At 38.2% G+C, this 15,498-nt stretch overlaps 1 protein-coding gene across 2 annotated transcripts in view; it reads left to right on the forward strand.

The window, feature by feature from the left end:
• LOC130926893 (glucosylceramide transporter ABCA12-like) overlaps positions 1 to 15,498 on the forward strand; it is a 100,612-nt gene that overhangs the window by 51,575 nt on the left and 33,539 nt on the right. The window contains exons 40-56 of one of the 2 annotated variants that reach the window (XM_057852208.1): positions 808 to 1,093; positions 1,928 to 2,042; positions 3,010 to 3,339; positions 3,548 to 3,617; positions 3,704 to 3,838; positions 4,519 to 4,680; positions 4,908 to 5,091; positions 6,994 to 7,212; positions 7,873 to 8,069; positions 9,021 to 9,178; positions 9,260 to 9,493; positions 10,843 to 10,987; positions 11,355 to 11,601; positions 12,244 to 12,333; positions 14,108 to 14,195; positions 14,295 to 14,422; positions 14,504 to 14,591. In XM_057852208.1, the coding sequence (XP_057708191.1) occupies positions 808 to 1,093; positions 1,928 to 2,042; positions 3,010 to 3,339; positions 3,548 to 3,617; positions 3,704 to 3,838; positions 4,519 to 4,680; positions 4,908 to 5,091; positions 6,994 to 7,212; positions 7,873 to 8,069; positions 9,021 to 9,178; positions 9,260 to 9,493; positions 10,843 to 10,987; positions 11,355 to 11,601; positions 12,244 to 12,333; positions 14,108 to 14,195; positions 14,295 to 14,422; positions 14,504 to 14,591 (2,876 nt within the window). Of the gene's footprint in view, positions 1 to 807; positions 1,094 to 1,927; positions 2,043 to 3,009; positions 3,340 to 3,547; positions 3,618 to 3,703; positions 3,839 to 4,518; positions 4,681 to 4,907; positions 5,092 to 6,993; positions 7,213 to 7,872; positions 8,070 to 9,020; positions 9,494 to 10,842; positions 10,988 to 11,354; positions 11,602 to 12,243; positions 12,334 to 14,107; positions 14,196 to 14,294; positions 14,423 to 14,503; positions 14,592 to 15,498 lie in introns of both variants that reach the window. The other variant, XM_057852207.1, reaches the window with a different exon arrangement.

The raw sequence follows: 15,498 nt of genomic DNA on the forward strand, positions 1-15,498 counted from the left end.
TCAATATTCTTGTCTACTCTATAGACTAATCAGAGTAAAGATTTCTATAGGTCTCCATCTAGTGGTTGGCCGCAATTACTAGGGTGTTCGCACACCTATAGCAGCCCAGCGCGAGTCAATGTAAACAGTAACTTTAGCTGCTGTTGGATGGTGTCTTCGGACATTTTTTTTACGGGAAAGGCCACCTGCTGAGCCAGAAGAGGAGCCTACAAACAAGTCCATTCTGCAGAATATGTGGCTAAAAGCTAGCAAACAAGGCAACAAAAGCGAATTCACTGAGAGCATCATACCTCATGTCGAACCGTATTGTTAAAGCTAAGAAACCTTTCACGATTAGAGAAGAACTCATTATGTTTGCGACCACAGATATTTGCCGACAAGTTTTAGGAGAGGCCGCTGTTATGAAAAGGTTGATTCAGTGTATGGTGAGTGACATTTTCCCTGCACTTAATATACGTTTTTAGCCTCGACGTTTTATTTTATATTTACTGTCATTTTCTGCCACACATTGCTGGTCCGTGAAAAAAAGGCCCACATTACACCGGCCCGTGGTGCAAAAAAGGTTGGGGGCCACTGTATTATACAATGTCCAGCAAATAGAATTTTGTTATACTCCAATTTATAAGCTAGATGAAACAGTAGATCCAGTACAATACATAGTATTTGCAAGGACTGCACAATTATTCAATGTAAATTCAAGCTTTTTGTGTTGGATATAAGCCACCATGTATTTTGTTGGAAGGACCTTCTTATCATATGTTTAGCAATCGTTTGATCTGTAATGGCAATGTCTCATTTGTCTTCAAGGTGTGATTTTCAAGCTCCCCAATGACCACTCCTCTTCCCTGCCACCTAAAGTTAGCTACACAATCCGCATGCATCTGGACAACGTCATGCGGACAGACCGTGCCCGCAGCCCATACTTTGTGAAGGACACCCACATATCTGCTGGGAAAACCATGCGGTACAACCGGGCCTTTGTGTATCTGCAGGAGAACATTGACCGGGCAATTATTGAGATGCAAGCGGGAAAAGTCACAGATATTGCTGTGCAGCTTCAACCTTTTCCGTATCCATGCTATCTTCGTGATAAGTGAGTTCACTTAATAATCCAATAGACACACTTCTAAAGCTTGAAAAAAAAAAATCTTCCTAGATTACCATAATATATTCCAATACAGTTTTCCATATAGCATACATTCAGTTTAGTTTGAGTGCTCTTATAGAGAAATGAAAGGATGCACATTGTCTCAGGGGTGAAATCCAGGCATTGATGTGGAATAATGCAAACTCTCTCATTATTTATCTGCCACTTGGGACTGTCAGTAAGTAGTCAGTCACTTGCAAGTCTCACATCATAATTGGCTCTGAAAAGGGTGCATGAATATTTACTAGGAAAGTGTGTATGCTTCCCAAACTGCACATGTCTGAAATGTACAGTCTAACCAATCTGACAGTCGGAAGTTGTACGTTAACATTTCACGAACACGCAACATAGTTTCTGGTTACTGAGCACAACAACAGTTTTTGCTCACTCTCCAGGGCTTTTAAAGACAATGCTGATAATTCACATCTGCTGTAATGTCAGATCAGTGTATCTGACAGGCTACCTTCAACCTGACTAGTTGATAGTGTGATTTATTACTCGGAGTACAATATCTGACAAAATAGATGCAGCATTATATTATCACGTTTGCAACCATTGAGACTGAACAGAATAGAATACAATAGAATAGAATGGAATAGTTATTGTAACATTTACAATGAAATTAAAGTGCCAACCCAGTTAGCGCAAAAAACATTCAAGGAGTTAAGTTTTGGAAGACAAATATTGGCAGCTTTTTATCCTCTTTTTAAGAACTTCTCATGATTTGTTGAGTTTTTTTTTTGTGTTTGTTTGTTTGTTTGTTTGTTTTTAATTTATCAGGTACCTTGAGGCTATCACCATCGTCTTCCCACTCATGCTGATGTTAGCTTGGATTCTTTTTGTGGCTGACTTTGTCAAGAAATTAGTTCATGAAAGAGAGCTGGGGCTGCATCAGGTAAGGGTTAATTTTTCACTTTTTTGTTGAGAGTCGTTTAGAAGGAAAAAAAGAGTGTGATCTCTTACGTTTTATTTTCTCATATTACGCTTCAAGTGATGATAGCTAACTCTACACGCAGTAAGCACTCACATCCATAGCTTGAGGGTTGTAAAGGATGGTAGGGATAGATTAATTTGAGAGGGTGGGGCTTAAAGTATAATTCATAACATGTGTTATTTATTTTGTGTTTATTTTTCAGGAACCCCAGTAAGCATCATGGAGTGGAGGAAGTTGGAACGCGCTTTCGCTGTTGAGGCATTTTTTTTCAAGCGAGCAATAAAGTCACGTGGATGAAGTTCCTCCACCATAGCTAATTGGTAGGGATGAAATTTCAGTTCTTCATGGAGGATTCGTCTCACAGAACGAGCAGACAACCCAAGGGTAGATGCGTGTTTGCGGGCTGACCGTCAGGGAGATCTCAAAACAGATTGTCTCACCGCCTCAGTGTTTTGGGGTGACCTTGCTGTTCGTGGGAAGCCAGGTTTCTTTTTCTTGACATCACCTGTTTCCCTGAAGTTGTTTACCCATGAAACAATCGACCGCCGGCCAGGAATGCGAGCACTGGGGGCAATATTAAAATGTCTACAGAATGCACGTTGCCTTACGACGATTGAGGGACCGCTTGAAAAAAACACCTCAACAGCGAAAGCGTGTTCCAACTTCGTCCACTCCGTGATGCTGACTGGGGTTCTTGAAAAATAAAAAAATAAAATAAGGCACGTAAAGAGCCAAACTTAAAGCCCCACCCTCTCAAATAAGTCCATCCCTACCATCTTCAGAGCAACCATCGCTTCAGGGCACCAAATTTAAATAAGCAAGTTGCTCTGCCCCACCCTGTACTGGAATCATGCTGTGCTTTTTACTAGTGAAAGCGCAGCACAACGATAATACTGTATAGTTAATGTAATTTTCTTTTCTCTTTTAGTATATGAAAATGATGGGTGTTAATCCATTCAGCCACTTCCTCGCCTGGTTCTTGGAGTGTGCTGCTTACCTGATCGCGACAATCATCATCATGACACTGATTCTCAAGCATGGCGGCATCCTCTCGCACAGCAATGGCTTCCTCTTGTTCTTGTACTTAAGCGACTATGGCTTGACCATCCTAGCCTTCAGTTACATGATCAGCTCCTTCTTCGACAAGACCTACATTGCTGGTTTAAGCGGCAGTCTCCTTTACATTATCTGCTTCTTCCCATATATTGTGGTATTGGCGGTGGAGTCCAGTCTCAACATTTTCCAAAAGAGTGCACTGGTAAGGGATTTCCATTTTTTTTTTTTTTAAACACTAATTTACAAAATTCCATACAACCATGAGTACCCACAATTAAACAACTTTCCATATTGTCACTATTATAGAAAAGGTGTACTGTGGACTAACAAAGATTTGACAGATATTTCCAGATTTTTTTTTTTTTTTTTTCCACTTCTGGATTATTTACAAGTGTCTCATTTTTCCACAGAGTCTATTTTCTCCATGCTGTTTCAGTTATGCTAGTCAGTATATCTCTCTCTATGAGTCTATGGATGAAGGTATGAAATTTTCACCTGCATCAGAAAAGGATTTAGTAAACATTGTAAACAGAGAAGTAGATAAAAGGTGACTTTTTGTTTTTTAGGAATTCAGTGGAGCAATTCATATTCCTCACCCCTAGCTGGAGACACATCTTCTTTTGGTTGGCTGTGCTGGATGATGCTCATTGACTCTATCATCTACTTCAGTATTGGGGCGTACATCCGCATGGTTTTCCCAGGTAATTTCTACAGAATATGATGAGTTTGAGAGCTGAGATGTAACAATTAATCGACTCAACTGTTCAAAATAACACATTTGCAAACATATACTTTTATTTTGAAATGATCGACATTTTAACATTTTTTTTTCACATGTAACAGATTATACAGGTGATTGGGTAATAAGAAATATATAGGGAAAAAATAGTAGCCAGTTTCATCTATAATGAATATAATAATTTGCATAACCAGCAAATGAGGTAGTTGTACATGAAATAGTTTCATTAGTGCATATCAAACTAGTAACCCTTCACATTAAAGAATAACTGTATTACATCTGGATGTTTTTGGCTAAAAGAAATGAGTAATTCCTATTTACCGTACATAAACAAGTAGGCTTTCCTATAAATATACATAATTAAATATATGAAAAAGAAGAATATTTGTAAGATGCAAAAAGAATGTGAGAAAGCCTCTGCAGGTTTATATTTAAAAATGATTTCAGATTAGCATCACGTTCCAATGATTCATCTACTAATTCAATTGTGATTCATATGAGCATTTTATTGAAGATAAATTCAATCTGTACTCATGCCTCATGAGGGGTGTTACCCAGATGAAGCAGATGTCAGTATTAAGGAATTGCTTCGTACCTGCTTTCCGGATTGTCATGAGTATTTTCATTTTCATGTTCAATCAGGCAAATATGGCATCCCTGCTCCGTGGTACTTCCCCTTTACAGCCTCCTTTTGGGCTGACCTTTTCGACTGCTGTAGAAAGTCACAGAAGGGGGGCAGAGGACTTTTGTTTACCAACACCATGAATACAAACCTGCCTGGGTCCTCTGATGGCAAGGGGAAAGGTACAAAAAACGAGCAATTACACCCTAACAACTATAAGAGATCACAGTTCGTTCACTCTGTTTGGAGACTCTCTTTGTTGTCTTGTCCCTCATCTTTTCATGGTCATCCATTTTTTACTACCCATACTGAAGCACCTAACCATACTGTATGTCTTTCACTCTCTCCATTTAGTATATCCTGTACAGTGATTGTTTGATTTACTGCTTGCATTTGTCCATTCTTTCAGGCGAGAGCAAGGTTTTTTCTCAAACTGGCGAGGACTTCTCTCATCTCCCAGTGGGTGTTGCCCTTCATGGTCTCACTAAAATCTATAGTGACCGAGTGGGCATTAAAAACCTTAACCTTTCCTTCCACGAGGGCCATGTCACATCACTGCTTGGTCACAATGGCGCCGGCAAGACGACTACCATGTATGTAAATGGTCATAGTTCTTGTCTCAAAAATGGTCATAGTTCTTGTCTCAAAAAAAAAAAAAAAAAAACAAATACACATTGGCTATTCAGGCTTTATTGTGCATTCATTGCAACTCATTTCTGCCACTGATGGTGCGAGATGTCCAGTCCATTTTGACTGGGAAAGGCTGACAGTGAATGAATACTGCCTGCTCTCCCAGTCAAATTGGTTTGGACATCTAGTGCTGACAATGGCAGGTAAACTATGGCTGCCATGACTAATGTTAGCAAATGAATTGTCATCTATTTTGATAGTTGATAAACCGTTTAGAAACACTGTTGACCTCAAATTGATCCAAATACCTTTTGAGCCTCTTAATAATAAATGGCATTGAAAGATGAACATTCACAGACAGTACTTTCAGTTGAAATGAATTATACATCTAGCAATGTCAAGGGCAGGATATTAGTTAAATACTCTGAAGTTACCAATACACGTTTGCAATGAGCACTTTATAGCGCACGCAATGGACTCATTTGATGCCACTGACTCTGCTAGACGCTGAATTAGTTTTGACAGGTTGGGACTAGCAGGAAATGTGAACACCACATTGGGTCTTGTACAGTGATCGATCGTGTTTCACAGTTAATGGGGACCAGAACCCGCCGCGATAAGTGAAAAACCGCGAATTAGCCCCCCCCCCAATTATTATTATTTGTTTTTGTGTGTTTAATGTATTTATTCAGATTTAGCATTGGAAAGAGTTACATATAAGACATGTTTTTTTTTCATTTTCCCCCAAAGTATTATATTAAAAAAAAAAAAAAAAAAAAGTGTATGTTTTAATAAATGTTTTTTTAAGCACTTCAAATGTAATAATTAAGATAAATTTTAAACATGTGACTGTCCCACCGAATTATTTTTGAACAAGAATAAAGTGCTGTAGTAGAAATATATTTGCCTATATTAAATGTAGTTGTAATCCACTCAAACTGCTCACTTACACACATTGAGTTGCCATAGGAACTGTTTAACAAGTTAAACGATGATTGACGCAAGTGGCGCTTTAAAGTCAGACCCAGACATCTGTCAACATCGTTAACTTTAATAAGCAACTCCAGTGCACAGGCTGACAAACAAAGAGCAGGGAGAGGGAGGGAGAGAGCGAGAGTGAGACTACGCAACTGGCTCGGGACAGCTCATCTGTGTGTGTGTGTGTGTGTGTGTGTGTGTGTGTGTGTGTGTATATATATATATATATATTTTTTTTTTTTTGTCATTGAAAAAAAAAAAAACGCGATGGACTGAGGGCGCGGTCTGAAGCGCGAAGTAGCGAGGAATCACTGTATACCAAATAATAGTTAATATTGTAGCCTACATGACCAAAAATATGATGTTCACGTATGTTGATGCCAGGCATTTATGGGGTTATTTTTTTTCAATTTTTTAAATAGTCACTTGCCCGATAAAGTATTAATATTCTGTACTCCATGAATGTGTTTTTTTAATTGGATTTCTGACAACTGTTATGAATGGATGACATTTTGGGGGTTGACACTATCATTTACAATTTTCCCAATGATTTAGAACAACTACATTCTGATATGAGAAATTGCATGAAAAACTTTGAAAAACACCTTATATGCAGTGCCATTCTACACCTGACAACGCTTGTGTATTGGGTTTCATTACTGTGGCCGCTACGTGTAAGGACTCGGGATTAGATTGGTGCTTGCATTCCCCCTTGTTACATTCTTGCCCAGATAAAAATGACCAGTGGCCATCTGCACTGTCTACATAAAATATATATCTAATAAACATTCCATTTACAATATACTGTATAATATATGGTATTAATTCATTTTAATGCTAAAACGATGCATAGCGTTTAGTAAATGTTAGCCTTTCTGTGTGCTTAGGTCTCTCCTCACAGGTCTCTTTCCACCATCATCTGGGAATATAGAAGTGTATGGGAGAAACATGCGCACAGACTTGGCTGACATCCGCAAAGATCTTGGTGTGTGCATGCAATATGATGTCCTCTTTGACCACATGACTACCAAGGAGCACCTCCTGCTCTATGGCCAGATAAAGGCCCCACAATGGTCCCACGGGGAATTGCACGAGCAAGTCCGAACGTAAGTGTTTACTCTTCTAGTGTTTAATGAATACTTACAATTATATTGCTCTTAGCGAGGTTGGACTAAGCCCTGAGGATCATGTCTTGATTTTTCCATGATGCAATAATGTAATATAGTGTATTTTACAGCCTTTAGTTTTTATCAGCCATGGTGAAACAGTGGTTTTTGCTCCGTTGACAGTATCTCCCCCTAATAAAAATGAAATGTGGGAAGTTGTTGCAGTGGCTAGAATTGAATGCCAATGGTACTCTGGAGAAAAAGTTAAACATGGTTGTAGTCAAGCACATTTTATGGCCACACTTAATTTATATGCATCTCTGGTGATAAAGATAACGTAATTGTTCCACCTGTTACCCTGAAAATATGTTTTTCAATTTGCCTTCTCAACAGCACGGTGATATCATAAGATACTTATAAGGGCATTAGGTGCAAGTAGAGAATACTAATGTGAGATGAATTTTGTAAGTTTTTTTTTTCTTATTTTCTTGTTACTGTTTTTGCTGGATTTCAAGGGCAACGATGAATAATCTGTTAAACAGAAAAAAATATAACCATCCACCAACCAAACCACTGCAGAAAAGAACTCTTTTAAAATGCATATGAACATTATGTTAACATGCAGTTCACTTCACTTCTTTCCACTGATTTATCTTTCAGCATCCTGGAGGAGACAGGCATGTACGCTCACAGACACAAGCGGGTGGGCACACTGTCGGGAGGCATGAAGCGCAAGTTGTCAATCTCCATTGCATTCATTGGTGGCTCTCGCTTGGTGGTGCTGGATGAACCCACCACAGGAGTTGATCCCTGTTCTCGGCGCAGCATCTGGGATATAATCATCCAAAATAAACCAAGTGAGTCCATGCTTGTTGTGGCATACTCCTGGTTGATTGTTAATTCATAGAATAGAATAGAATAGAATAGAATAGAATAGAATAGAATAGCCCTTTATTGTAATTATACAGTTGTACAATGAAATTGTAGAGAATCTCCCTTTACAGTGCAGGACAAGTAAAAATCTCAATTGTGACGTGCAAGAATAAAAGTATAAAATCAAAATAAATATAAAATGTGTATGAGGTAGTCCTGTGTTCAGGCAGTGCAAATAATTGAAGTGAAGTAGCAGCAGTTGACAGTGAAGGCATTGAATATTGCACATTAATATTGCACGTGTGCAAATAATTGAAGTGAAGTAGCAGCAGTTGACAGTGAAGGCATTGAATATTGCACATTAATATTGCACGTAAATAAGTATTGCACATAGAATATGTGTGAATAGAAGTAGCAGCAGTTGACAGTGGGGCATTGAATATTGCACATAGTATATTGCATGTAAATGAATATTGGACATAGGGTGATGTGCTGTTAAATGGCTGTTCAGGGTGGAGATGGCTTTAGCAAAGAAACTGTTACTCAGTCTGTTTGTTCTTGCTTTTAAACACTTAGGTTTTTACAGTAAATCATCTCAGTTTAAATAAATTGGACGTCTGTCATTGTAAAAGGCAGTCAGTGAATTAATATTGAATAATCTGTTATTCATCCATATGCTGTACATGGCCGAAAATGGGATGTCCACATATTGTATGTGGATGCCAGGTCTTTGTTAGACTAAGCTTTTTAAATTACAAAAAAAATAGTCACTTGCCCTTAAGTCCAGGACTTTTATTTATGGTTAACCAAGTTTGCTATGTTCACTGCTGAGCTGAGGTATACAGTTCAGTCACCAAAGAGAGAGCAATATTTTTTTCTCAGGTTTCTCAGGATCTCTTAAATAATAGTGCTTGTTTTTCTGTTTTCTTTGTCAGGGCACACTATCATCATGTCCACCCACCACCTGGACGAGGCTGAAATGCTTAGTGATCGCATAGCCTTCCTGGAGCGAGGAGGGTTGAAATGTTGTGGCTCCCCTTTCTACCTAAAAGAGAAGCTGAGCCAAGGCTACAAACTCACTCTGACCAAAAAGGTCATTTTAGTGTTTCAAAATAATGATGCAAAATGTTTTCATCATACAAAACAGACTAACCTTCTTTCCAAACCACTTCAGGTTCAGATTCTTGAGTCTGAGCGCTTTGACGATGCTGATTTGAAGGCCTTTATCCAAGATCACATACCCGAAGCACGTCTAAAAGAGGCCCATGGGGGTGACCTGATCTACGCGCTGCCCCCATTTACCTCGTCTAATTCCTCCTCATACAGCTCTCTTTTGACTGCGCTGGATGCCAACCTTGATGACCTGCAGCTGGGAGGCTACAGTATCTCTGATACCACCCTAGAAGAGGTAAGCTTGGTCGTTTAGCTAAAACTACTAGTATATCTCTAGAAATACTCTTAATCATTTGGTTTTTTTTATTTTTAGGTCATTGGAACAATAGCGTTTCACATGTAACAGGTCACATTTGCTCATTAATATTCATGACGTCAGCACTGTTGTTAGGGGAGTCAAACTCATATTTGTCCCTCATGCGAGATGCATGTAAATAGTGTACGAACGAGATGTTTACTGAGCTAAACCTACAAATTTTTTCGCTGGTGCTAAATTCACTGGTAAAGATGTGGAAGAACATATAAATGTTCAGTTAAAAAGATGGCTTGAGTGTCGAGGGCTAAAAAAGAGGGGAAAAAGAGCTGACCAGATCCAGAGGTAGCTTTTTTATCGCCAACTTTTTGTTGTGTGCATTGCCTTAAGCCACTGACGATGACATTCTCCTGTTTTAACAAGCTATCCTTCTTATATATTATACCCTCTGGTGTTCTTACGTCTCTGACCGTTCTTGGGGTATTTTATACTGCTATTTTTGTGTAGCGATCGCAAATGCTACTCAGTGACAGCCAACGAACACTTAAAATTTTTTCATTGATAGCAAATCTGAATTCTATTAATTTATTTACACTTCCCCCTAGTAAGGTTTTCTTTTTTCTTTACAACAGAAAAGGTACAGCTGTTAAATCTAGAGGCTACCTGTAGGCATGGCTAATTTATTTAAATATCTGTATTTTATAAAAATAGGCCTACATCACTGTTGTGATACGTATTTTTTTTTTTTTTTTTTTTTTTTGAGGTCATTCATTGTCAGACAAAAACAGCACGGCAAAACACCATATTAAAAAATACGTAAAAATATCAAAATGGCTTACCTCTTCGGGCAGGCAATGGATCAGGATTGTCGATCTGTAGGACCATGGCCCCCAACAAAATGTTTACTGCATATGAAGATGAATGACTTCACTTTGCTGGCGTTAAACTTGTCTTTTGGACGTCTCCACTAGTTGATCCATTTTTCACATTTTTTCCCTCTGAATTTTTGGCTTCAGGAAACGTGTGAAGAAAACATCCTTCATATGTGGATAGTCGTATGTCTATAGTCGTTTCTACAAGTTCCATAGCAGCAGTGTTTACTCCGCATGTTCTTTTTTGAAAGATAACCGGCAGAAAACAAGCGGTACTAGCATTGGTTGTATGCGAGCGGGCTTCTATGTTGACCCGCTTCCGGTTTACGATGGTGCGGTCTAAAAATAGCATTTGTGCGGTACGCTACCACAATTGACCTGGTTGCCTGATATAAATATGGTATTGGGAAATTTTACTGATCATCTCATTGTGTTTTTTCTTCTGCTTCATCTGTGTAGGTGTTCCTACAGTTGATTGAAGAAAGCAACGAAAGTGTGCAGAAAGACAGACCCTTTTCTGTCTCAGAGACTATTTCAGACACTCACCCCACTGAGAGTTTCCCTGCAGATCCATGTGACATTTTCGCCACTTCTGACAAAATTGGTAAGCTCATATAAATATATAGTAAAGTATATAGTAAGTACACTATGTACTATTCTATAAATTCTCAGTGCATGTCCTGAATTAAAATAGTTCGGTCATATTACCGTCATAACATTTTGACATTATTTTATGAATGTTGATATTCTGACTTTTTTTCCATCACTTTTTTAAAGTATAGTTATAGTCCAATTTTAGCATTTTTATTAGAGCACTAAAACTTTCGTTTAATCGCATTCCATTCTTTGCTCAATGTACCAATTCTAAATATTGTACTTACGGTGTTTTAGGAAATAGTCATCTTGCCAAAAGAAGAGGGAAGTAAGTGATTGATTCATTTCAGTGTTTTTTTTTCAACCCTCTTCTCTAGGCTTGACTGGTTCAAATAGAGCACAAGGCATGTCCCTTGCTTGGCAACAAATCAAAGCCATATTGATCAAGAGGTTCCATCACAGCCGCAGAAACTACAGAGGCCTAATCTCCCAAATCCTACTTCCTGTTTTGTTTGTGACATTCGCCATGGGCCTGGGATCCATCAAAAATGATCTGTTGCACTATCCTGAACTGGAGCTTAGCCCTGCACTCTACAACTTCAGACCAGGTTACTCTTTTTTCAGGTCAGTAGTTTTACAATAGCTCTAACATAACTTGTCCATCAAATTCCCTCACTAATTCAACTAATTGATGTCAAAGCCTTTAGACGAGACCTCACATCATTTTAGTGGTTTGTTAGAAAACCTTGCGTTTGCATTGATGTATATCTATAGCTACAATGTTTATTAAAGTACAAAACGCAATTTGTTTTTTAATTAAATATTAAGGAGACTGATGTACCTTGTTGCTTGAAATGATCCAACATGTCCTACAAAGTTGAGGTTCTTTGAAAGTCAAACATACCCTCCAGGGGAATAAAGATGGAGAATACAATGTGTGTTGAATCAATGCACGATTAAAGTGAATAACATTAAAAGTGTCACGGGAGGTTGTCTTTGCCCTGAGAAGTGTTTCCATTTGATCAAGGATGCAGGATATGTACCGAAGAAAATGCTGAGGTGTCATTCCAAGAACAAGTTCCTCGGTGGTTTCTTTGTTCAATATAAAGGTTGATGTTCAAGAAGATTTCCTTTATTCAAGCATTTAGTTAGACCAGTGTTGGTGGGATCCTATTTTTGCCACTTCTCATTTTTGTAATGCGTCATCAAAAGTGACATTATTTCAAATATATAATTTAGCTCTTTATTTGTTATGGATTTTCACAGTGAAAAAAATGGACAGTCCAGCCAAATGGCAGACGCTATGATGTCATTCCCTGGAATGGATAATAGTTGCCTTGACCAGTCCGGAAATCCGTATGTAAACACATCAACACACCATATTTTCCAATTAATAGTAGTTTCTTATTTAACAGTTACTGTTGCACTGATACTATTTTTTGGCTCCGATACCGATTCTGATACCTGGATGCGTGGTATCAGCCGATGCCGATATTGTACCAATAACACGTTTTTTTGAACAAAAATTAAAAAGTCTTTTTTTCTTTTAACACTAAATTACTGCCTACTTATTTCATTGTAAAGTCATTGCTACTATGGCTTGGTCAGACACTGCTTAATAAATTGAGTGTCATGGATGGCGCTAGGGCTATGAACGTTCATTCACTGCCACCCTGCCGCTTCAAATTGATTGGTCACCTGCTAGTGATAAAATCATTTAAAATTCACAGCAGAAGAATGACTGAATGCCACCTGATTGGACGTCTATCATTGTCTAGGGAAGGGCAACAAATTCCGCTTTTTTATGGTGGCCTGCGTAGCCATTTTGGGTAGAGTGACCAGCGGTTGGAAACTAGATCTTAAAGACTTAATATATTGTAGCATTGGCACGTTAATTCATAGAACTCTCAAATACCAATGACGTTGTTAAAGTGCCGTGTCGGTATCGGTGCAACACTACTGGTTTTCATTCTTCCCATACCTCTACATTTTCATGTTTCATTTAACTCATTTGCCTCCCTGCAAATTTCAGCAACTTTCATGATCTCTTGTGTTGTTATTATTTTTCCTGTGTTCAGCTGGATGGAATGTGAGTGAAAGCCTACAGCAAAGTCTTGCCATTGAAAAGCATAATTTGTATTCCATAAACAACTCCTGTTTATTACAGAGATTTTCCCCTTACTGTCACTGAATCACTGTTGAGACTCATGAAGTATACCTCAGAGCTATTTTAAAGCTCCCTGGCCCCTGGAAGATGCATAAAAATCCAACGGTGCAAAGGGATTGAATGTTTTGCCTGCAAATTACAACAAAGAGCGTGTGCTGCAGACCTTTGCAAATCTAGAAATCTACATCCATTTTGGCCTTCTGCTTTAGACAAACACACCTTGCAGTATATGCTAACGTACCATATTTTCCGCATTATAGGCCGCACCTAAAAGCCTTTAATTTTCTCAAAATTAGACGGTGTGCCTTATAACCGGATGAGCCTTATATATGGATCAACATTGGTTAATCATGACAGGTGTTCCCTTTAGCAGAGCACATTCTAGTGGATGTATAACCCAACGCCAACCACGACAACTACTACTGCGCCGTAGAATGTGGCGTGCCCTATAAATGAAAACAGTTTTGCAATAGGCCATTCATTGAAGGTGCGCCTTATAGTGCGGTAAATATAGTAATTTAAAATCGATTCTCATATATGGATTATCATAAAGATCGCCATTTTTTAGGTAACTCAAGACAGTTTTCATACACTAAATTGGTGACAAACCCCAATTATTACTATTTTTTAATACTCAATGTAAAGTGTTTTTCTTAAAAAAAAAAAAAAAAAATTCAATCTTAAGTGCATAAATACCCATATGTAAAATACATATATTCCAATCTGCACAAATTTTGATTTCCGAACATTTCTCAATGGCATGTAAAAAGGCAGTCAAGTCTTAAGTGCTCGCAGCTGCTCAACTCCATAATTAGTATGCACTTGTATGTCATATCTCTTTGGATGTGTGCAGCAGGCTTTTCGCATTGATGACATCACATCTACTCATGTCAAGATACTTTCTGGCATGTGAATGCATTCCCATTGTAATACTGACTACTATGATGTCTTCTTTCTTTAAAGGATGTGCACAAGTCAATCCAAAAGCTGGAATTCAAATGGGAAAAACACCATATCATTTAGTGACTGCAAATGTACCATTGAGGATCAGGTGAGGAACAATGAGAATGTAGCTTTAATTGACACATCGCCTACATCACAGCTACACTGGTATTTAGTCATTTTTGCTTGATTCCCAAATGTAATGTAGACTTGTCATGGGGACCAATTCAAACCAGCCTATCGGCAGATCCCGTCCTCTCAGATTGTTTATAACCTGAGTGGAATCAATGTAGAGAATTACCTGGTGACCACGGCGAATACCTTTATCAGGAACAGGTAAGGGCCAAGAAAACAACTACGATATAATTTGTTCATTTTTACCAGAGCACCAAAAAGATGCTTCCCTGTTTTTCTCAGGTATGGTGGATTCGAATTTGGAATGAAGATCCCATCCGCCCTGCAAATGGATCTTACAGCCAAGTCTGAAAATGACACCTTATCTAAGGTATCTTCTCTGCTTCATATCTAATTGTGGAAATGCTTTTCAAAGCAAAGCAAGAAACCCCACATGTAATATTAGTATTTTTCCCAGTCTCCTTTATCAGCGCGCCACACACCACATGCGCTCTGACCGATTCTCAAACTTTGAAACGATCCTCTTTAGATTTCGCCCTTAACATTTAACGGTTGTGGCAAAAACTGTTTTTAGCCCATTCTTTTCCAAAGTGAAACATTTACATGTTCAAATTTAAAAAATTACTCTCATCCTCAATAAAAAAAAAAAAAATCCAATTCACACAATTTACACATGAAAAATTAAGGAAATCAAGGCAGCAAAAGTTGCATACAATCTTTGCCAAAAACATACAGTTCCACCAAAATTTGATAAAAACATTCCCATTTGTTTTCAATGGCCTTATTCATTTCCTTTTTTTTCCCCTCAATTGGAAAAATGACCCGATATGAACAGGAAGTGACCTGAAAAAGCCCCAAAATGTATCTTGGAAATGCCCTAAGATCAAGAGGATATTATCAAACATATACAGGAAGTTACTCCGGAATGCCCCAAAATGTGCAAGTGACCCAAAATTAACAGAAATTAATAATAATAATAATAATAATAATAATACATTTTAATTCTAGAGCGCCTTTCAAGACACGCAAAGACACTTTACAAGAATGATGGGAACACAATAGCTCAACAGGAATAACAAAACAATCATAAAATAAGATTAAAAGCGAGATAAGAGTAAAAAAAAAAGTTTAGGAGGTCAGGATAAAGCTGAGATAAGGATCATGGTTGGTAAGAAAGTGTGAACAAGGGTGATTTGAGTCTGGATTTGATAAATGAGAGGGTAGATACCATAATTTCCCAAATATAACGCGCACTTTTTTTCCCCAAAATCAACTTG

The sequence above is a fragment of the Corythoichthys intestinalis genome, chromosome 12 (assembly GCF_030265065.1).
Source record: "Corythoichthys intestinalis isolate RoL2023-P3 chromosome 12, ASM3026506v1, whole genome shotgun sequence".
NCBI lineage: Eukaryota > Metazoa > Chordata > Actinopteri > Syngnathiformes > Syngnathidae > Corythoichthys > Corythoichthys intestinalis.